This window comes from Sceloporus occidentalis, unplaced genomic scaffold, assembly GCF_023333645.1.
Source record: "Sceloporus occidentalis isolate IW3139 unplaced genomic scaffold, rSceOcc1.0.p SCAF_1, whole genome shotgun sequence".
Lineage (NCBI taxonomy): Eukaryota > Metazoa > Chordata > Lepidosauria > Squamata > Phrynosomatidae > Sceloporus > Sceloporus occidentalis.
In genome coordinates, this window is record NW_028316981.1 from 217,795,722 (window position 1) to 217,818,375 (window position 22,654).

A 22,654-nucleotide genomic window follows, 5' to 3' on the forward strand; every position below is an offset into this window, starting at 1 on the left:
GGTACAAAATTGAGCTTTCAGAAGAGATCTCTGTTCCTTGATTTGAGCATTTACTCCTCTCTGGAGTAAAAATACTCTTGCTGGAAAGAGAAAGAGAAAAGAGAGGGAAGGGGGAGGGAGGGAGGGGCAAATCATATCCTCTTTCCATTCTGTTTCCATATGTGGCCTTCCCCATCCAGATGGCTTTCTCATCCTATGCCTTCAAAGCTACTTTCAAATCCAGTTGTGGATGGTGCAGGCTCTTTTTAAAGGAGAGGAGAACATTATTGGGTTCTTTGTCAAGACTCAGGTACATGTGAGGTGGTTGGCTCTTGCAAAAATTTAGTGGCTACCTCTGGCCCAGAAGTGGCCCAGCTGATTAGATTGATGGCTTCCTGACGTCAGATGCGATCCGTTAAAAGGTATTTATCTCAAGCTTGGGCCAAAGCTGCAGGGAGAGATTAAAAGAGATTGAGGCCAAGATAATCCTTCTTCAGCAGCATCCCAGAACACACAGCTGCCAAAAGGCCTCCGACCAAATGCTTTTGCCAGCCCATCGCCATACACTTTCTTCCTCCAGTTCTGTGCAAGAAGAGTTGCCCTAGAGAGTCAGAGTGAGACCCCATTGCTGCCCTCTCCCAATCCAGATGTGGGGCCCACCAGAGCCCAAGGAACGTCTCCTTCCTTGCACCACATCTGCCTGTCCCTCCCTGGGCCATTCCCTATAAAATGCAAAACTGTGTGTAGATTTTGTTTTCTAGATTAATCTGTGTTGTATTAATACAGTCCTAATGCACAAAAGCAAATTATATCAGCCCTTGTGGTCGTGTTGTTCCTTTTTTTCTCCAAATGCACATTACTCTCCCTCTCTGTCCCCTCCCAATCCACCTGCTTTGCATTAAGTCCCAATCCGATTTCCCCAACTCGCTGGTGTCTGATTTAATTTGCCTGATGCTGCTCCTGGAATTGGCCCTCCCCCAAACCCCTACCCTCCCTCCACCGGAGCCCAGCTCCCCACAGGGAGACCTACCCTTGGAGAGGATGAGACACTGAGAGAGTCAAGGAGAGATACAAAGCCTGTGGACAGTGCCGGAACAGGGACAGTGCCAGAAGTTAGCTAGTGCTGGGGAGCCAGGGTCTCCTGGCCTGAGGGAGACAAACTCTCCCCGCCGGGAGCCAGGGGGTCCTGAGCAGGAGGAATTGCCCCATAGAGGACGGTAAGAATGTCTCTTTCCCCTACCTTACCCCCCACCCCAGTGATGCTCCTTCTTCTGCTGCTGCTTCTGCTTCCTCCATCTCCCTTCCTTGCTCTTCTGGTGTTCTTCACTTCTCTTACTGACTTGGAATGCAATTTCCCTCTCCTTGCTGGTATATGGAAGAATATGTCCCTCTGGAAGGGTCAATTAGATGGTTATTGACAAGCTCCTTTCTTTTGAACAATTTGCTTTCTCTACCTTCACATGCTACAATTTCCAACCCCTAATCTCTATCAAGGAAGTAGACGCATCCTCACTTGTAAAGCGGGACATGGTTATTTCTGTTTTGAGGGATCAGCTCCCCATCCCATGAACTCATGACAAAACAGACCCTTGGGGATCTAAAGCAGATAAGGTAGGGTCAGCTTTCCTGAACTTGAAGAGAGGGCTGCAACACAAGCATGGGAGGAATCCTACTTTCCTAGGAAATTTTGACCCACACCTCATAATCTGTTGAGCCTTGAAGGAATCCCATCACAGTCTGTGCGGGCCCTGTGCTGGTACCAGGGTTTTTTTGTGCTTTTTATTGTTCCCTTTGGAGAAGGAATCTTGAGATATGGGCTGTGGGACAGAGAAGAACAGATCAGGGTAATTTTGTCCTGCCCTCTGATCTCTCTTCTGGCAGGAGGTGGTGGATCAGCTCTCTATCCCCTTCCAAAGGAGCTCAGGGTCAACAGGGCAAACAAGTACTGCCCGCCCAGGGATTACATGGAGCCCCAAGACATCTGTTAATTCCCCGTCCTTCCGTGCCTTTCCCTTTTCTATTTATAGCACCCTTACATGGGCCTTGCTACCATTCCTGCCCCAAAAAGGACTCTTGGGGTGCCATGAAGCTGGTTTAGGGGGGCATCTAGCTTGAATCCTGGGTCTGCCTTTCTCCATACTGTCCAATCCCTTTCGATACAGGGGGTGCTAATGCTAAATAAAAACCAGAGAAGGGGTGTCAGGATGTGACCTACCAAGGATCAGATGGTGCCAAATGTTGCTGTTATAACAATATTGATATGTCTGAGTTGTTAGCATTCAGTCCTATATGCTACTTGTGTAATGGTCAGATTTTAGTGCACAGAGAGTTACAACAACCACAGCCAAGGCTTACTTTTGATATACAGAACATCACACACACACATACCTAGAAAGAGGCTTCTGTTAGCACTAACAAGACTTTAAAGACTAACACATTTTATTTAGCATAAACCAAATAAATCCCAATGGACTGTGGTCCACAGAGGCTTGTGCCCAATTAAAGCTGCTAAATCTTTAACACTTTGCAGGACACTTTGTTGTTTTTTTCTGCAACAGAGTAAAACAGATATTCCCCAGACATAACAGAAACGAAACGATTGTTAACTCATCACATAATTTGTGTGGAACATAAAGCACTTTAAGAGAGAGAGCGATTCCTGAATTCCTGAAATTAGAAAAGTGCTTAGAAGAGATCTTTACTGGTATATTTGATAAGGAAATGCCCACATAGTTGTTCAACTAACTCCAGGTTAAGACTTAGTTTTCCACACATCACATATAATCAAAAGGGACTGGAGACTTCATTTATATTTCTTTTCTTTGCCAGAAACAAAAACAGTGTTTGTTTCTAAGATAAATACTAATGTGAATGTAGTAGGTCTCGGTGTAGCACAGTACTCTAGATCAGTCCCAAACTGTGTAGCTCACAAGTGTTACTAGCTAGGTTACACAAGCTTGTCACTAGCTGGGTTACACAATGGGGTACTGTGTCCTTCCTCCCATTTCTAGGGACTTTTTTCAAACTTCCAATGGACCATCACCAGCACACTATTACTGACCCCTCCCACAACGTCACTCTTAAATTCAAATCCATATGACCTATACATACTGGATTAATACTAAATGAAAAATTAATTTTAAACTTTTGGGGGGTTAACTACTAAACATCTTGACATCTTAGTGATGTCCCTTCCAGAGAGGGGGGGGGCTTCTAGAACTCTTCTAAAACATGGCCCCATAGCCCCAAAAACCCACAAAAAACTATGGATGCCAACCATGAAAGCCTTTGACTTCACAGTATTTACAGGTAGGTTCAGCATGGCATAATGGGTTGAATGCTGGACTATGACTCTGGAGACCAGGGTTCAATTCCCACCTCAACCATGGAAACTCATTGGGTGACCTTGTGCAAGTCACACTCTCTCAGCCTCGGGGGAAGGCCAGGACAAACCTCTTCTGAACAAACCTTGCCAAGAAAACCCATGATAGGTTTGCCTTACAGTCGCTATAACTCAACCATGGAGACCCACTGGATGACCTTGGCTGAGCCACATTTTCTCAGCCTCAGAGGATGGCAATGACAAGCCCCCTCTGTAGAAACCATAAGTCAGAAATGACTTGAAGACACATTACACACACACACACATGCCAGAAAAGTTCAGAAAGTTTATAGGCAAGTCTTTTGTCTGCTTAGGAAGCATGGCTCTAGAGTAATTTGTGTTACCTACTGTCCCCACTCTATAGTCAAGGCATTGGTTCCCTACCCAGTGTTGTAGTGGAAAGCCAGTAGTATCATGGTGTTCATAATGACATTTCCCAAGGAAAGTCCAAAAATGCAGGTTGATGTATTAGGAAACCAGCTCCAGCAGTTTTCACCTCTGCTAGGAGCAAGTCCTATATAAAGTGAATTAGGTTCACTGTTGGAGGTATACTGTTGGAGGTATACTGTTTAAATGATGCATGCATCCTAAGAGTCTGAAAACCGCACCAAAGCCATGTTCCAGTCCTAAAGACTGGAGCACAGCTTTGGTGCAGCTTCTGGCCTCTTAAGATGCGTGTGTTATTTAAACAGCATACCTCCAAAGTGACCCAAAGCAGCTTTATTTTGGCCTGCCTGTATGGGCCCTACTTTTAATTGGTTCTTTAAGACCAAGTCCCCTTTACCATGGCCATCTTTTCCAAATACTCTGTATTATGGTGGGGAGAGCATCAGTGAATTGCTGATGGAAGAAACTGTTTTCCCTCCAGCCCTTGGCAGGTTTACAGTTAAGCTGAGGGGTCTGTGGGGAGTGGCAGAGGACGTCACTGTCCTTGCCAATTAAAATATGGTGGTGCTCTGACCCAGTGTGCCCTCTGGCTCCACTACACCACTGGCCCCGCCACATGGGCATGTTCTCCACACATGGCAAAACTGATGAAAAGAAAGCAACAATGTCCTTCAGATAATATTTACCATACATGTTGGGTTGGGAGGATGTTATCTCAGCAGGTGAACAGGTACTGAGAAAGGTAAGGGACAGAAGATAGGGCACCATTCAGAAAGAGGGAGCTAAAACAGCAGCCAGACTCAGAAGTAAGGCTGGCACTTTAAAAGTGGTGAATTGGTGCTTAACGTTGGTTTGTATGCTGTAGCTCTTGGCTAACAGGTGGAAGTGCTGACAGTGACCTGAGCTGTCTGAGTGCTTTGGTGAGCTAGGAATGATGGGAGCTGGTGTCAAACAACATCTGGATGGCCAGAGTTGCCCAGCCCTGACCCGCTGACTCAAATGAGACAGGAACAGGATGAGAAATGTGAAGATACTTCATAAGGGCATTTCATCATGGATTGCCTTAACAAAAACAAAAGGAAGAACACAGAAAGTGACTGAAAACCAAAGCAAACCTAGGAAATACGCAGGGACTGATAAAGGGTTTTCAGTGCATGACAGGCCGAAAGCAGATGTAGTGCAGAGAAAAGGACATGTGAGAGCAGAGGAGGTGGTGGTTCTTTTGAAATATCTGGACGGCAACCATAACCATATGCTCTGCAGTTGACAAAAAGGAACTGTGAGGGAACAGCACCACAGCAACTATATTTTCAACTTAAAGATTGGAAGACTGGGTTATTTATATATTTAGCCAAAAGGCTATCGGAGCAGCTTACAAATTGTTACTTATTTAGATATTTCCCTGCCCTCAGGCCTACAATCTAAAGAGACAAGACACAAAAGGAGAAGGGAATGGCAATAGGGAAGGGGGTGAAAGTCCAGCAGATCGTTGCCAAAGGAAGGAGGGATTGCTTGTCCTACTAGCATCCAGAAAGCTGAAAAGTATTGCTGTTTAGAGAAGACAAGCCTGCTTGTGTTGACTGTTCAAGCCTGTGAAGAACACAGGCATCAGGACTAGTAAGTTAAATGTCCACAGCTGCCACTCATCCTAGGCTACTTTTCCAGGCAGGATGGAAGAACCAAGGAAGGCCAGTTATACAGACTGTGTTTTGGTTCGATTCAGATTCCCGCTCAGACAAGTGGAGCTTTTTAGGTGAGTTTGGGCTAGTTATTTTTATGTTTAGCTGGATATACTCAAGTAAGGTAATTATGAAGACAAAGTGGGATACTTACTTGAAGGGCTGAGTGCAGGGATGAAGAGGAGAATTCAGCTACAATCAATGAAAGTATCTGAAGTTCACTTGAAAACGGAATAACATCAATCACTTTGGCAAATGTCCATGATTCCACAGCTTCTGACCAAATGGATGAAGGCAGGCAACCATGGAGATGGAAGGGACAGGAATCCAGTTGGTAGTGCTAGATGCCTTCTGTATGGAAGCATCCAAATTGTTGCTTTGTTGTTGTGTGCCTTCAAGTCATTTCTGATGTATAGCAGCCCTAAAGTTTTTTTTGGCAAGGTTTGTTCAGAGGAGGTTTGCAAATGCCTTCCCCTGAGGCTGAGAGACTGTGACTTGCCACAGGTCACCCAGAGGGTTTCATGGCCGAGCTGGGAATCAAATCCTGGTCTCTGGAGTTGTAGTCCATCACTCAAATTACTATGCCATGCTGGCTGACTATTCCAGCAACATTATAAACCCTCCTTTGTATATGAGGCTTTTCTACAAGCCCCAGGATCACTCTGTATTTTTATCAATCTTTGGGCAATGCAGATTTGTCCGGCTTGAAGGGCCATGTCCATCCTGTATGTCCCGTGTGCTACTCCCCAGATACATAGAGCTACATTTCCAATCCAGAAATCCCTTTCTGCAATTTACTGAGGGGTTGAACAGGGTACAGGCTTTGGGGAAATATAAAGTTATTCTTGTCCCTAACTGTGGCTTCTTGTCCTTCTGAAGTTGGGAACAATTCCCAGCCCTCATTTAGATTGTTCCTTGGAGAGATTTAAAGGTTTCACTGGAGACCTGAGCCTAAGCTGCTCCATCGCTCCCTCCAGCTATATTTAGCTCTTCCTATCCCTCCTTAGAAGTGAGCCTCTCTGCCCTCCCCTAAGAATCTTCGGGAGGCTTAGCAACCTCTCTGCCTTTCTTTATGGAACCATTGGCCTGTTACAGACTGCCAAAATAAAGCTGCTTCGGGTCTCTTTGGAGGTATGCTATTTAAATGATGCCTGGGTCCTAAGAGTCCGGAGGTCGCGCCAATGCCACCCTCCATTCCTAAGCACTGGAGTGCAGCTTTGGTGCAGCTTCTGGATTCTTAGGATGCATGCATCATTTAAATAGCATACCTCCAAAGAGACCCGAAGCAGCTTTATTTTGGCAGTCTGTAACAGGCCAATGTGTTGCGTGCAGGAAAAAGCCCCACAGGACCTTTCCCTCAATGAAAAATATGAGCAAGTGGTTTCCAGGTTTTCCTTCTTAGAGGAATTCTCTAAATAGATGTTTGCTTGGAAGTCTGGCCCATCAAATTCAGTGTTGCCTATGGGTGCATGTGCCTTCAAGTTGTCCCTTGTCTGAATTTCATAGGGTCTTCTTAGGCAAGGTATCTCCAGAGGTAGTTTTGCTAATCCCATCCTCTGAAATACAGCCTACAGTACCTGGTATTCATTGGCCATCTCCCATCCAAATACTACCCAGAGCTGATCCTGCACAGTTTCCAAGAACAGATGGGATGGGGTGCCTTTAGGACATTTAGGCCCTGACCTATGTTGCCCATTCCCAAGTAAATATTCTTGTAATCTTAAACATAAAGTGTGCCATGTCTGAGAGTCAGTACGGTGCAGTGGTTTAAGTGTTGGATCATGACTCTGGAGACCAGGGTTCAAATCCTAGTTTTCAGCCATGAAACCCACTGGGTGACCTTGGGCAAGTCACATGCTCTCAGCCTCAGGGGAAGGCAATGGCAAACGCTCTCTGAACAAATCTTGCCAAGGAAACCCCATGATAAGGTCACCTTAGGGTCACCATAAGTTGGAAGCAACTTGAATGCACACAACAAAGAGAAGTCTCCGTTGTTGGTTTAACCAGGCTGGGCAGCCCTGGGCCTGCTGGGAAGAAAAATGTTCGACCACAAGTTCTTGATCCCTTGGCTTGTTCACAGTGTGAATTGGAGATAGAAAATAATCATATTATGAAAGATTTATTTAGCTATATAGGGAATCTGAAGCCTTTTCCATTCATTAGTTCACTATCTGGATATTTATTCAGTAGCAAATACATGATGAGCATGGTGGAATCTGAATGCTTTTCCTGCTAATAGTCTACACTTTTAGCCACAGTATTACACAAGAATAACATAAAAGTTTCAAAAGCATGTCCCCCTTCCTACTAGTATTGCTGTGCTAACACTTGTGTGTTCCAAATTGAGCTTCACATAGGAGTTTATCACATGGGAGGAATTTCTCTTAATTTCGAACCAAAAGAAAGTGGGGTCAGAACGCATTCGCGTGAATTCGCTAGTTCGGCAAATTTACGTGAATTCGAATTGCATTCAAACTGACTTCCCATTGCCCGAAAGTAGCTTGCCATTGCCCGAAATTGCGTGTGATCACCTCTCACACAATAACGTGAAACCCCATTATTGCGTTCAGACTGACTTCCCATTGCCCGAAATTGCATGTGGTAGTCTATCACGCAATAATATTAAACTACATGATTGCGTTTGGATTGCCATTGGATTATCCTTTCAATTTCCCTTGTCTTGATAATGTCCCTAGACTGTGGGGCTGAAGAAACTGGCTTTGTTGGTGTTTGGTACTCTGCGTTGGTCTGTTTTCTAATGCTCTGGTGCTATACATTGCCAAGTAGAGTTGGGGTTGTGGATTGTAGAGGCAGGGGGACACTGCTAGGCGAAGCTGAGCAATAATCTTAGGAAAGGGAAAGCCAGAATACAGTTCAGGACAAAGAAAAAGAACTGTGTACAGATAAAGGAAGCAGGGAGAGAACTGGTACATGATTTGCTGAAAAGGTCTTCACAACATTGTGCTGCTGCAGGAGATACAGAGGAACACAGGGCTCCTCTTCCTTTTTGCTATTCTGAATAAGACAGAATTACAAGAGGCATTTCATTTCTGTGCCACATTTTTCCAAGAAGGGAACCTGAGATGGCTCACATCTAAATAAAATTGTCTAAAAATGTTACAATAAAACATTTAAAAACAATTAAAATCATATAGCTAAAACAGTTTAAATTACATGAAATATACAAAACTTTAAAAAACACAACTAGAGCATACACCCCATATAAAAGCTTCTCTGACAACAATTGTATATTAAAAGCCTGGTGAAAGAAAAATGATTTTGCCTGCCTGTAAAAGGAAAGCTGGGAAAGGGATCAACCCAGATTCCCATGGAAAGGAGTTCCAGAGGCTGCTCCCATTCTATAATAGCTAGTCTTTGTCATCCTTTTCATTGTGTTCTTTTCAGTGGATTCCTCTGTGTTCATGGCAGATGGCCTGAGCACAAACTCACAAGCTGGATGGTTATGGTGACCATATTCTAGCATTTTCTTGGCCATCCTCTTAGGCTGAGAGAGTGTGACGTTCTTGCCCAAGAGGATCCAGTGGTTTTCAATGGCTGAGCAGCGGGGATTAAAACCCTGGTCTCCTGGAGTCCTAGGCCAACACTTAAACCACAAAGTAGTTCACCTGCTTGTGGAAGTAGAAATAGTGGATTGGTGGGTGCAGTAAGTGCCTTGTTAACCATAAGCCAGAGCTATTGAAGTTGGAAATTAAGTATAAAATGGAGGAATGAAAAGGTCTTTGTGTGGTGCTTGGAAGAACAACAAAGAAGGTGTGTGGTGGAGCTTTCTGAGAAGTGCATCCCCTGTCTGAAGTGTTACCACTGAGCAGATCCTCTTCTTGGTGGCCACCTGCCACACCTCATATGGCTGAAGAACTCAAGAAGGCCCTCTGTTGAAGAGTTTAGCCAGCTATGGGTACATTTGGAGACAGTCGGTCCTTCGAGCCTCCTCATATCACAGTCTCATAGTCTCTTCTTGTGATAGAGACAGCTCACAGTTCACATCAGAAGTGGACAAAATAGCAAGCCAACGTGGGGATGCATGGGGACCTCAGATGACTCTTCTTCAAGACTGGGTTTACAGTCTTGCCATGCTTTATTGTGTGGTCCTCCTAAGGAGGTGACTGTCACTGAAACCAGGAGTCCCAGAATAAAGAACAGAAGAAACTCTGCTAGAACATGGCCACATAGCCTGAAAAACCCACAAAAAAAAAAAAACCAAAACACAGGAGGTCACTTTGGAGATATCACTTTGCAAGGAGTTTGACAGCCATGCATGATGCTGACCCTTGAAGCAGCCACAAAGGGTCCAGGACAATCCAACATGGCCGTGGTATCCAGAGAATGGGAGAGAAGTCCTGTGGTGCCTCATGAAGTAACAGGTGCTCTCTCTAACAAGCATCCTCTAGAATTTTCAAGGCTCCCTTGCATTCATCATCATCAACAACAACAACAACAACAACAACAACAGAAGAGAATGACACTGAGTGATTCTGAAAGCTGAAGGACCCTGCCAGTTTATGTCACCTCTGATAATGACAGAGAGAGAGAAGGGAGAGACACACTGAATATTTTATTTGAGGTTGGAAGACCATGAGTAAAATAGAAATCATCTAGAAATGGCAGATGAAATGTTCAAAGGGAAAGAATGAGAAGAAGATGGAAATGTAGACAGAAGCAAACTTTGAAGTAGGAGCTTTGTTCTCAGACAGCAGTTTCCTTTCTGATGCTTATTCTGTTCCGGGAGGCCTTTTCAGTCCATCAAGAATCAAGTTTACTGAATTCAGATTGGCTGATATACTTTTATAATCATTATATATTGATGCTAAGGGTAGGTGCTAAAAGGGTGCCCACCTTAATCTTCTATCCAAGTGTGTTTATAGACAGAAATTTCTCATTGGTGCTGTCCAGTGCTCATGCAAAAGCACAACATGGGAATTTCAGACAAATAGATCCATAATAGCACACTGAATGTGGGGAAGGCAAACTAGCGAGTGTAAATAACTCCCTAAAAAGAATGTGAAAAGTTCCCACAAACATGAGAACATCAACTGAGTTAATTCTCATTTGCCCCAACAGGAAAAATTCAGCAGCCATCCCTGAAAAAAGTAGACTGGGGAAAGAGAGGTGGGAAGGAAGCCTTGCACGGAGTGTACACACTACTTTTCTGGGTTGGCAAATACTTTTGCAGTGCCTCTTTGCTCGCTGAACCACTCCCTGAATCAATCAAATAATGTGTTTTCTAACACCAGACAGTTTTACTGAGATCATCAGGTGAAATGCAAAACACTTAGAAAACATCCTGAAAGCTGATACTCCTCTTGGATCATTTTACACCAGGTGCAAGCAGCTTTGAAGCTGAAAAGACTTATAAAAATGAGGGGGGGGGAGTCTGTTGAATAACAAGTGAGCGTTTTTAAGTTCTTACCATGGTGCCTTCAGACAATTTGCCCACCATGCCTTGCATCCTTAAGTTGATTCAGACATAGTCCTCTGGTCTTTAGCCTTCTCACAGCCCAATCCTGGACATGTCTGTTCAGTCCCATTGATGTTATCCTAGGCAAGTGTGCACAGGTTTGTAATTTTCACCATTGGATTATTCCTTGTTACAGTTTGCTCCGCTCATCTTGTACTTAAGAAAATGCTCTGTGAAGGGCTTGAACCTTTAATTGATGGAGCAATGGCAGGAGGTAGACTGGATGGCCATTGTGGTCTCTTCCAACTCTTATGATGGTATGAATTAGATTCATCTGTTTAAAACATTTAAAGTGGGTTAAAAAGGCACCTTTCAGTCAATTGGACAACATAGTTTTGAAGTTAAATTATTTATTCAGTTTATCAATGCATAAAAGTGCAAGGAGCCTCTTTGAAGATTCCTTTTCCTTTTACAATTAATCTCCAACAAAACATGCTTTCAAGATGACACCTGGTGCTGTATATAAAATGTGTCATCAAAAAACAAGAGAAGTGGGTGTTTGGTTTTTTTGAAGAACTATTAAGTCATATGCCTATTATTTGTTTCTTTGTTTACTGTTTAAAACCATCATGTCCCAAAAAACAAGCCCATAGGCATCTTAAAACAGTAATTAAAATATAGGTTCTACATAAGGCAGTGATACACTGATATAGAAAGAGGCTAAAAACTGTAAGAGAAAGCCAGACAAATCATTTAAACTATTTTGATTGATTAGACAATTCAGATTCCTTTAATTAGGTGACAGCCCTATCAAGACACAATGATGGACTTAAGCTTGGCAGATCCACCTCTCAAGATACCTGTATCTGAACTGGTGGGAGAATCTCCCTCTGAGTCCATTCATCCATCCATCCATCTGGATGGAAAATGTTAGCTGCTGCTTTCCACACCCAGCATTGTCACTATCTTGCTATATCTAGGAACAGATCACAAGTCAGACACTTGTCAAAAGTGTCTCAAAACGAAGCTAAAGTAGTACAGAAGAAGTGTGCAGGAGAAAGCTGTCAAGGATCATGACTGAAATGTCTGAAAGGGGTGCAATGGAGATGGAAGCCCTTTAGAGGAGAAGGAGATTTTTAACTATACATTCAGGTATTGGTATGTGATACTGACACAATTAATTATCTGGATCAACTGTGCATTTCCAAACAAAGGTACTGGAAATCATGGAAAAGCATAACGTATACAATCTGCAAAATTCTAATGGACTGGACTATGTCAACAATATCAGTGTTGTGGAATAAGGCTCACATTTCTAAAATATTCACAAGTAAAGGCAAAGAAACCCCTTCCTTTACTTCCATTCCCTTTGGCCTGTTACAGACAGCCAAAATAAAGCTGCTTCGAGTCACTTTGGAGGTATGGTGTTTCAATGATGCATGCGTCCTAAGAGTCCAGAAGCCACACCAAAGCCACGCTCCAGTCTGGAGCGTGGCCTTGGTGCAACTTCTGGACTCTTAGGACGCATACATCATTGAAACACCATACCTTCACTGTGACTCGAAGCAGTTTTATTTTGGCTGTCTGTAACAGGCCATTGATTCATTTGTCAGTTGGAACTCTTTGCTTTATACCTAGACGCTTTCCAAGCATCTGTCCAGCATAGTTTCTACCAGCTTCCATCTTTCTGAATTGCCAGGTCAAATAATGCTTTCCATCTTGATTCAGTGATCTAACTCTACTAGCAATGCCAGCAATAAAATATATGGGTGGGAAGTAAACGCAATTTTAGGGCTTCTGAAGTGCAGGGAGGCTGCCGGATACTGCATGAAATACGCACACTCTCTCTCTCTCTCTCTCTCTCTCCTCCCCTCCTTGTATGAAGATACTGCGTGAAATACTGAGTCAAACCAATAGTCTGTGGATGTTAATAAAATCAGTGCTCTCATTTGAGACCAACAGGCAAAACCAAAATCAACAAACACAAGGTGACCAGATATCATAATTGCAAAGGAGGACAAGGCACTGCAAAATGTAGGACATTTAAGAAAATGTAGGTCATTACAAAATAAAAGCTAAAAACACTCATATAAATGTAAAGTCATGCTTCTTAGTCAAGCCCCAAATCGAGGACATTTTGAAATTCCTCCTGGACAGAAGGGTGAAATGTAGGATTTGTCCTTGGAAAGAAGGATGCCTGGTCACCCTGAACAAACATCAAAAACTAGTCTCTGTTACTGTGATGTCAATATGGATAACTATAAAAAGAGTTAGTCGTGTTGGTAAAACAAAATTCAGAATCCACAGCTGCAGGGAGGATAATGCCTTTATTAGGACCAAACAAAATGCAATGACATATGCAAACTTCCAACTCTTCCAACTCTTATGATTATATAAATTAGATTCATCTGTTTAAAACATTTAAAATGGATTAAAAAGGCATTCTTCAATTAATAGAACAACATATTTTTGAAGTTGAATTATTTATTTAATTTATCAATGTATAAAACTGGAAGGAGAAAGCAGCCTCTTAGATGATTTCTTCTCCCTTTACACTTACACTCCAACAAAAAATGTTTTCAAGGTGGCTTTCAAGACCCATCAAAAAATACGAGAAGTTAATGTTTTTTGTTTTTAAAAACCATTGAGTCATATGCATTTTATTTGTTTCTTTGTTTACGTGTTTAAAACCTTCATGCCCCTGCTTCTGGCCTAAAAACAGCCCATAGGCATCTTAAAACAGTAATTAAAATACAAGTACTGTATGAAGCAGCAGTACACTAAAATAGAAAGAGGTTAAAAACTATAAGAGATAGCCAGACAAAACTTATCAAAACATCAGTCCCCTAGAAGTCTTCATCAGACTGAGGGGGAAACAAAATAGAAAGGAACAGAAAAGGCAAAAAACTAGCCCTAGTGTTGTAGCCATGAGGTCTGCAGCTAAACTTAGCCTCGGGCTGGAGAAAGCAGGTTGTGCAACAGGGATGTAGCCAGGATTTTGGGAAGGGGGGTTCCAGACTAAGTGCCACCATTATAATGGGGCTTGGGTGCGATGGCGCAGCAGCACGCACCATTCATTTTTCTAATGGAAGGGGGGGTCCGGACCCCAAGAACCTCCCTCTTGCCTACGTCCCTGTGTGCAACCAGCAGGTGCTTTGATTTCAGGTTAACTAAGGCCTCATATACACAGGCCAAAATAAAACTGCTTCAGGTCACTTTGGAGGTATGCTATTTAAATGATGCATTTGTCCTAAGAGTCCGGAAGCAGTGCCAAAGCCATGCTTCAGTCCTGTGGCTTTGGTGGGGCTCCCGGAATCTTAGGACACATAGATCATTTAAACAGCATACCTCCAAAGTGACCCGAAGCAGCTTTATTTTGGCCTGTCTGTTTGGGCCCTAAGAGTGAGTTGGAACTCAGAGTTCTTGGCCAAAGTAATGGTCCTGCACTAGAAGACATGTGAAGAGTACAGATGTGTGATGATATCATGTGGCACCCCATAAATTGTAACTGAACAAATTGTGGTAATTCTACATTCATTCCACATCTAGTAGCAACCTGTTGTTTTTTTCCTCCAGTTTACTAGATGAATGTTTTGGTGCTTCCAGATGGATAACTCTAGCAGTAAACAGGCATTATGTAGCTGTGCTGTTGCTCTTTCCTGAATTTTTTAAAATTTAATTTAACTTAATTTAAACATTTTTAGCCTGCCTTTCTCCTGATAATGTACTCCAGTTGGCTAAGAACAAAATGGCTTGGGCCCAGGGTACTTGGAGAACCGCCTCTCTCCATATAATCCGCCCCTCACACTCAGGTCTGCCGGGAAGAGTTCCAGAAGCGAGATATTCCACCACTAATCAGAGGGCCTTCTCCATCTCTGCCCCCAGGCTCTGGAACTCGCTTCCCGGCGAGCTTTGCTCGGCCATCTCACTGGACCAATTTAAAAAGGGGTTAAAAACACACCTGTTCCAGCAGGCATACCCCTAATACCCCCAAAGTACTCCCCTCTCCCCTGTCAGTAGCACTCTAGTGCTAGCTGGTGCTATTTGTATTGTATTGTGTATTTGTGATTTTATTTTGATATTTTATTATGTATAATGCTGTTGTTGCATTTTTAATATGTTGTTACCCGCCTTGATCACTGGAAAGGCGGGTTACAAATAAAATATTATTATTATTATTATTATTATTATTATTATTATTATTAAAACAATACAAGTGAAAAACCATATAAAAGTCCAAATAAAAGTATAAATATAAGATTAAAAAAACAATTAAACAAAAAAATTAAACCTTAAAAATATTAAAATGCATTAAAATCTATATTGTTCTTGTTGTGTGCCTTCAAGTCATTTCTCATTTATGGCGACCCTAAGGCAAAGCTATCATGGGGTTTTCCTGGCAAGATTTGGTCAGAGGTAGTTTGCCATTGCCTTCCCCTGAGGCTGAGAGAGTGTGATTTGCCCAGGGTCACCAAGTGGGTTTCATGGCTGGTCTGGTCTCCAGAGTTGTAGTCCAACGCTCAAACCACTACACCACACTTGCTTACAAATCCTTTAAAGCATTAAAAACAGCACCGCAACCCATTTAAAGACCAACTGGCAACAGTTTGTCAAAGCCTGCCAGCATAAAAATATTGTGACCTGCGATCGGAAGAACAGCAAGGATTGGGTCATCCTGGCCTCTCTAGGGAGAGAGTTTCAAAGTCTGGGATCAGCCACTGAGAAGGCCCTGTCTCCCTTGTTCCCACCAAACAAGCCTGAGAAGGTGGAGGGACAGAGTGAAGGGCTTCTCCAGATGATTGTAGAGCTCTAATGGGCTTAGAAAGGGAGATATGGTCCTTCAAATAAGCTGGACCCAAGATGTATAGGGCTTTATGGGTCAAAACCAGCACTTTGAATTGGACTGGCAGTCAATGGAGCTGTTGCAACAAGAGAACTGTATGCTGCTCACTGTAACCAGCTCTGGTAAGCAACATAGTGGCAGCTCTTTGGGCCAAGCGTCTGCGCACTTTTCAAAGGCAGCCCCACGTAGAATACATTTCATTGTTGTTGTTGTTGTTGTCTGGATTCAAGTTGTTTCCAACTAATTAGCTTACTTGCTAATTAGCTTACTTGCTGTTCACCGCTATGATCTTTGGAATAGCGGTATATAAATAAAACATATTATTATTATTATTATTATTATTATTATTATTATTGTGACCCTAAGGCGAACCTATGACAGAGTTTTCTTGGCAGGCTTCTTCAGAGGAAGTTTGCCATGACCATCCTCTGAGGCTGAGAGAGTGTGACTTGCATAAGGTCACCCATTGGGTTTCATGGCTCAGTGGTGATTTGAACCTGGTCTCCAGAGTGGTAGTACAACACGCAAACTACTACATAATGCATTGCAGTTAATCCAAAAGGGATGCAACCAAGGCAAGTTACAAGGGGAAGATGAGGATATCCGGATTTCCTGGGAAATTCTATGCTTTAGGGGTGGCAGTTACACAAGAAGAGCTTCTCTTTAATCTCTAGAGCCTTTAATCTCTAGAGCCATTTGTGGAAGATGGCAAGAAGAATGACTGGGCAGGTTGTGGATATACAAAACTAAAGAGAAGTATGGGAGCTAGGATGAAGTTAAATAAAAGCAGCCATGGACCCAGAAAAAGTTGTCACTGGACCAGAAAATGGATTAGGCAAAAAAAATCATTAGGCATTAAAAAAAACTTTTATTGAGATGGGCATTGTCATCTGGCAATGCCCCCAATTTAAGCTTTTATTGAAGAATCAGAGCGCAATGCAGTAAGAAATGGTTAATCCAAATTAACCACGGGGAATAGCTGTAAGAAGTGGGGAGAGGTTAGTAGGGGAAGAACTGAAGGGACAGTGACACACAGAGGCTGCATTCACACTGCAGACATAATCCATTTTGAACTGCCTTGGCTCAATGCTATGGAATTTTGGGAATTGTAGTTTGTTATGGCACCAGAATAAAGCACAATAAGCTGCAGTTCCCTGAATCTCATAGCATTGAGCCATGGCAGTTCAAGTGGTGTCAAACTGGATTATTTCTATAGTGTGGCTGCAGCCATAGAGACACCTGAATGTGTGAAAAGTGATCTCTGGTTTTGCTGGTACTATCAGCAAGATGACAGTGAACCACATTTATGGCCTAAGAGAAATCTGAAATTGTTGACTGTGAGATTTTTAAAAGTGGGTTTATAATGTTCTTCCCAATGGAACTATGGACCTTATCATAGGGGGACAAAGTGCTCAAATTCTGTGGATAAACGAGGTTTAAATCCCAGGATTGCTTTCAGACACATTGGGCTCATTGAGCATTAATGCAACATTAACCCGTGCAGAAAGTGGGCAAAATCGTGCCACTTTTTACTTTTGGGATTTTCCACTTTTCCAGTTTTGCCACTTTCTGCATGGGTTAATGTCACGTTAATGCTCAATGAGCCTAACATCATCTGAAAACAATCCCACTTTTGCCGGATTTTCCCGGATTTAAACCTCATTTATCCACAGAATTTAGACACTTCCCTCCTGTGTAGGGTTGCCATAATTCTGGACCTCCAAACTGGGACAAATGTAGGACAAAAGTAGGACAACATTTTCAAATGTAGGACACATTTTTAAAAAATGGAGGACATGCAAAAAAAATTTGATGATTTTTTAAAAAATGTTAATATAAATGCATGTTTCTTAGGCATGATCAAAATGGAGGACATTTTGGCATTGTTCCTAGACAGATGGCAGAAATGTACTTCCCTTTCTGGCTAACCTCCCCCCCCCCCCGCCATTCATTGGGGAGGAAGAAGGGGAGGAGAAGAAGAGATAGAGAAGAAGAGGAGGAGGAAGAAGAAGATGAAGAAGAGGAGGAAAAGGAGGAAGAAGGAAGAGGAAGAAGGGGAGGAAGAAGAGGAGGAGGAGGAGAGGAGGAAGAAGAGGAGGAAAAAGATGAAGAAGAAGGGGAGGAAGAGGAGGAGAAAGAAGAAGAAGAGAAGGAGGAAGAAGGGGAGGAAGAAAAGGAGGCAGAAGAAGAGGAGGAGGAGAAAGAGGAAAGGCTCTTTCCTCTGCTTGGCTGCCTCTGTCGCCAACGGAGGAAGCCAGGCAAGGGAATGGGGCCTTGCTGAAGCCAAGCCCCAAACCCCTGCCTGGCTGCCTCCGTCGCCGTTTTGCCCCCACCCCCGGGAATTCCCCCCCAGAGACGGAGGCAGCCAGGCAGAGGTTTGGGGCTTGGCTTCAGCCGTCCTCCAAGCCCCAGCCAAGCCTGGAGGGCTCGGCGATGGCGGAGGAGCCCCCAGGGCATGGCTGGGGCTTGGAAGAAAGACGTCCTCCAAGCCCCAGCCAAGCCTGCAGGACTCGCTGGGGGGGGGGGAGTCCCGGGGGCGGGGCCAAACCGGGGCGGGACCGTGCGGACCCACCCCAAATCGGGAAAGTCCCGCCCCCAGGCGGGATATGGGAAGCCTACTCCTGTGTGATAAACTCCTATGATAAACTGCAAAAGTCGGAGCAGAAAAACACAGTCATTATTTTCTTCTATTAATGTCCTAACCTATTAAAACATATGAGTACATGTCCAAGGACAATTCGAAACTGTATACAGAGCCTGTGATTAATAACATAAAGCAGATGGTGTCTGTTGTTTATGGTAGATTTTGTTTGTTTTATTATATTGTATTTCCAAAATAAAATACTTGTTTAAAGAGGAAAAGAATATGATATCCTGCCAAATCCCCAGTGCCCAAAACAGACCATGCGTATATTTGCAAGAGAGGGAAAAAGAATACTGGGGGGGGGGGGGGGGGGGTGTATTATGTTGTTAAATATGTTCTATGCAAATCTTCAGAAATTCCTGGGGTTTGAAATTCAAAACTGGAACATCATAGTTTGCAGAATTCATATCTATAATGCAGCCAATTATTCTTCTTAAATTCAGTGGGGGCAAATTAAGCATTTTTGGAATTAAAAATGCTTAATTTGGAATTAAGTGGTGTTTACTTTTGTTCTCTCTGCTTTGAGCCCTACCTTTCAGATTCTCATGATATTAACATACTCATCAAATCTGTGTATGTAGTTTCATAACTGAACTTTCAAGGGAATCTCAATCTATGTCTCTTAACCTCCAGGCCCCCACATTCTCTCTTATTAAGAATTCTCTCTTTTCTAAGCTACTTGCTTCATCCTCATCTACATCTTAAAATATATTCAGAACTCATGTGGACTCGGGCCATCCCTTCCACATACTGCACTGCTTTTCCACTCACTTTACTTTACACATGCGCAACATCTGTCAGACACATGCTGCATCCACACTGCAGAAATAATCCAGTTTGACACCACTTCAACTGCCATAGCTCAGTACTATGGAATCCTGGGGACTACAGTTTGTTGTGGCACCAGAGCACAGCACAGCTCTGGTGCCACAACAAATTGCAATCCCCAGAATTCCATAACATTGAGCCATGGCAGGTGAAGTGGTGTCAAACAGGATTATTTCTGCAGTGTGGATAAAGCCAAACATTCCAAATGCAATGTATCAGTATTATAATGCCTTCTAGTTTTGCTGCCTGATTGGGGACTGATGGAGTGCTGCATTCAGTGTGGCAAGTCTACACCCTGACTTGGTGGTTTCTAGATAAATCCCAGATGTACTATGAAAGATGCTTATAAATGCACCTCCAACATAGTTGCCATCTCCTCTGGTGCAAAATAAATATGTTTGTTGGCTGGGCAAACAGTCTGTTTGGCCAGTGTCTGCTCTGTGAAAAGAGTCCAGAGGGACATCTTCCCTTGCTGCGGGAAACCATGAAAAATTTTGGAAAAGAGAAAGTGGTGGGATTAAAAACCTCACTCTATTTCTTTTTATCTCTCCAGGACCCAGAAGACATTGAGAGAGCAGTCTGGAATTAGTCTGTCAACATGGGTGAAATAGAACAGATGAAGCAAGAGGCAGAGCAGCTGAAGAAGCAGATTGAGGTAATGCTGGGAGAAATTGGACAGCAACTAAGGCCCCATTCCCACTGGTTTATAAAGCGGATCAAGACTCGGATTATGGGAGCATCGTTCCCATTTGAGTGGTATCTGATCCTCATTATGCCAATTTCGTTGCCATTGGAATTCAGATCTGATCCCCATGTAATTGATTTTTCCAGGGAAAACCTGGATCAGGGTGGGGGTCGAACCTGGGTTAATTTGACTGCACTTTGCCGGAGGTTTTTCTTGCACCTCCCATGTCCAATCAGGGACAAATGCATGGGAATGAGAAGGGTGTCCGATTCGGGAACTTGGGGATGGAAGGAGCAGTGCTCAAGGGGCTGGCCTGGGGGTGTCACCCGCTTTGTTCTCTTTCCTGCATTACCAGCGCCATCCCCCCCCCCCCCCCCGTTCGCATAGCCTTTCCCCCAGTGGAGTGGGAAGCAGGGTAAGGCGATCACATGTGTCGGCAATTTTTTTTTTTTTAATTAAGCTTTCAAATGTTGGGTGTCCAAACATAGCAAATTGCTACATTGACCTCCAAACACGGTAAACACATTATGCCCCCCTGCAACCTCCCCCCTGCTCCACATGCATAGTTTGATGTGGGAGGAGGAGAACCATTGAACACCATTTTAAATTATTTTTTCTTTCTTTTTTTTACATGCCTGCTCGATCGCCCCCCCCCCAGACAGCCCAGGGAGAAATGGGGGAGGCCAAAGGACTTGGGGGGATGGAGGCTCTTTCTCCTTTTCCCAGAGGGACTCTGGGAAGACACAGGAGAGCATGGGGAGCAAAGGGACTTGGGGAGATGGAGGCTCCTTCTCCCTTTCCCAGAGGGACTCTGGGAAGACACAGGAGGGCTTGGGAGGCAAAGGGACTTGGGGGAATGGAGGCTCCTTCTCCCTTTCCCAGAGGGGCTCTAGGAAGACATAGGACAGCTTGGGAGGCAAAGGGACTTGGGGGGATGGAGGCTCCTTCTCCCTTTCCCAGAGGGGCTCTGGGAAGACACAGGAGAGCATGGGAGGCAAAGGGACTTGGGGGGGGGGGTGGAGGCTCCTTCTCCCTTTCCCAGAGGGGCTCTGGGAAGACACAGGACAGCTTGGGAGGCAAAGGGACTTGGGGGGATAGAGGCTCCTTCTCCCTTTCCCAGAGGGACTCTGGGAAGACACAGGACGGCTTGGGAGGCAAAAGGACTTAGGGGGATGGAGGCTCTTTCTCCTTTTCCCAGAGGGGCTCTGGGAAGACACAGGAGAGCATGGGGAGCAAAGGGACTGGGGGGGGGGGGTGGAACAAAATGCATCAAAGCAACTGATGTCACTGTGACGTTAAGCGCCCAGGCACTTGATTGACAGCTGCTTAAAAATAAAAGAGGTTCTGGAAGGGCAATGGGAACGGGGAGCAAAAAGTCCACTTCAAATTACACCGGAGAAAATTTCAGTGGGAACGAGAACATGGGTCAAAAAACCCCCGAGTCCGTTTGCACCTTTTCGTAATGGGAACGAGGGACCAGATTCGAATACGACTCGGAAAAAAGATCAGAGTCAGAATCGCAGCGAAATACATCGCTTTATATGCCCAGTAGAAATGGGGCCTAAGGGTGGGCCCTCTGCTCCTTTCTGGTGCTGAACTACAGACCCTGAGCCACAAGCTTACTAGATGGCCTTAGGCAAGCTACTCTTTCAGCCTCAGCCCCCTACCTGCACACATGGAGAGTAAAGATGACTTGACTTACCAAGTCAGGACGATTACAATGAGATGACACATGTAAAGTTCTTGAAACATTGTCATCATCACAGGTCGTACGGGAATCGTATTTTCCCAGTTTCACAGAAAATTACAGGAGATGTCCATTGCAGCTACTTCCCTCTTTCCTCCTACAATTTGACTTTTTGAGTGGGATTCTTGTTAAATTCAGTCACGGCAAATTAAGCATTTTTGGAATTAAAAATGCTTAATTTAGAAGTTTTATTTACCTCTGTTCTCTTTGCTTTGAATCCTACTTTCCAGATTCTCACAATATTCACATCCCCAACAAGTCTGTGCATGCAGTTTTATAACAATTTCAAAGAGAATCTCCATCCATGCCCCATAATCTGCAAGCCTCCACAGTCTCTCTTGTGAAGAATTCTCTCTTCTCTAAGCTACTTTCTCCATCCTCATTTACATCTTAAAAACTCACAACTCGGGCACATACGTTTGCACATCTGTTGCACATACTACACTGGCTTCCTACTCACTCCAGTTTACACATGCACAACATCTGTGAGATACAGACTCTAATTCCCATTCACCCTCCCCCTTTCTTTCTTGTTGCAGGATGCTCGAAAAGCTTGTGCAGACACCACACTTGCTCAGGTAAGAAGAGCTGCTGAGAATTTACCTTATCTAGAAAGAATTAAGAAGAATCTGATATAAATTTCCTGAAAGGAATGGGGTTACCAAAGTCACTCAATATAGGGGTCATTCCCACTTGAGGAATAACCCACGTTCCGTTCCGGCTCTGCTCCACTGTGTGAAGCGATTTCGAAAGGTCCCTCGTTCTCACTATGAAGAGGGACCTTTTGACATCACTTTTTTTTTTTTTTTTGCTGGGAACACTTGTCGTTCCCATTAGCTGATCTGGCCGCCCCCCTGCCCCCCCAACCTCTGTCCCGACCTGACCCTCTCCTTCTCTCTTTCCATTCTCTCTTCCTCCCTTCCCCCTTCCCTATCCTCCCTTCCTCTCTTCCTTCCTTTCTACCCTCCCTCCCTCCCTCTTTCCTTCCCGGGTCCCTCCTTCCCCCACAAAAGACCCCACCTGTCATGGCATCCGGTAGCGCAGGGGTCCGGCCAGGGACTGGG

General features: G+C 44.0%; 1 protein-coding gene across 1 annotated transcript in view; it reads left to right on the forward strand.

Moving 5' to 3' along the window:
- The first annotated feature begins 969 nt into the window (after window positions 1–969).
- The window catches only part of GNB3 (G protein subunit beta 3), a 29,917-nt gene continuing 8,232 nt past the window's right edge, over window positions 970–22,654 (forward strand). Inside the window, exons 1-3 of the mRNA XM_089488935.1 lie at window positions 970–1,196; window positions 19,712–19,813; window positions 22,130–22,168. Coding sequence (XP_089345061.1) covers window positions 19,757–19,813; window positions 22,130–22,168 — 96 coding nt within the window. The 5' untranslated portion in view covers window positions 970–1,196; window positions 19,712–19,756. The remainder of the gene's footprint in view (window positions 1,197–19,711; window positions 19,814–22,129; window positions 22,169–22,654) is intronic.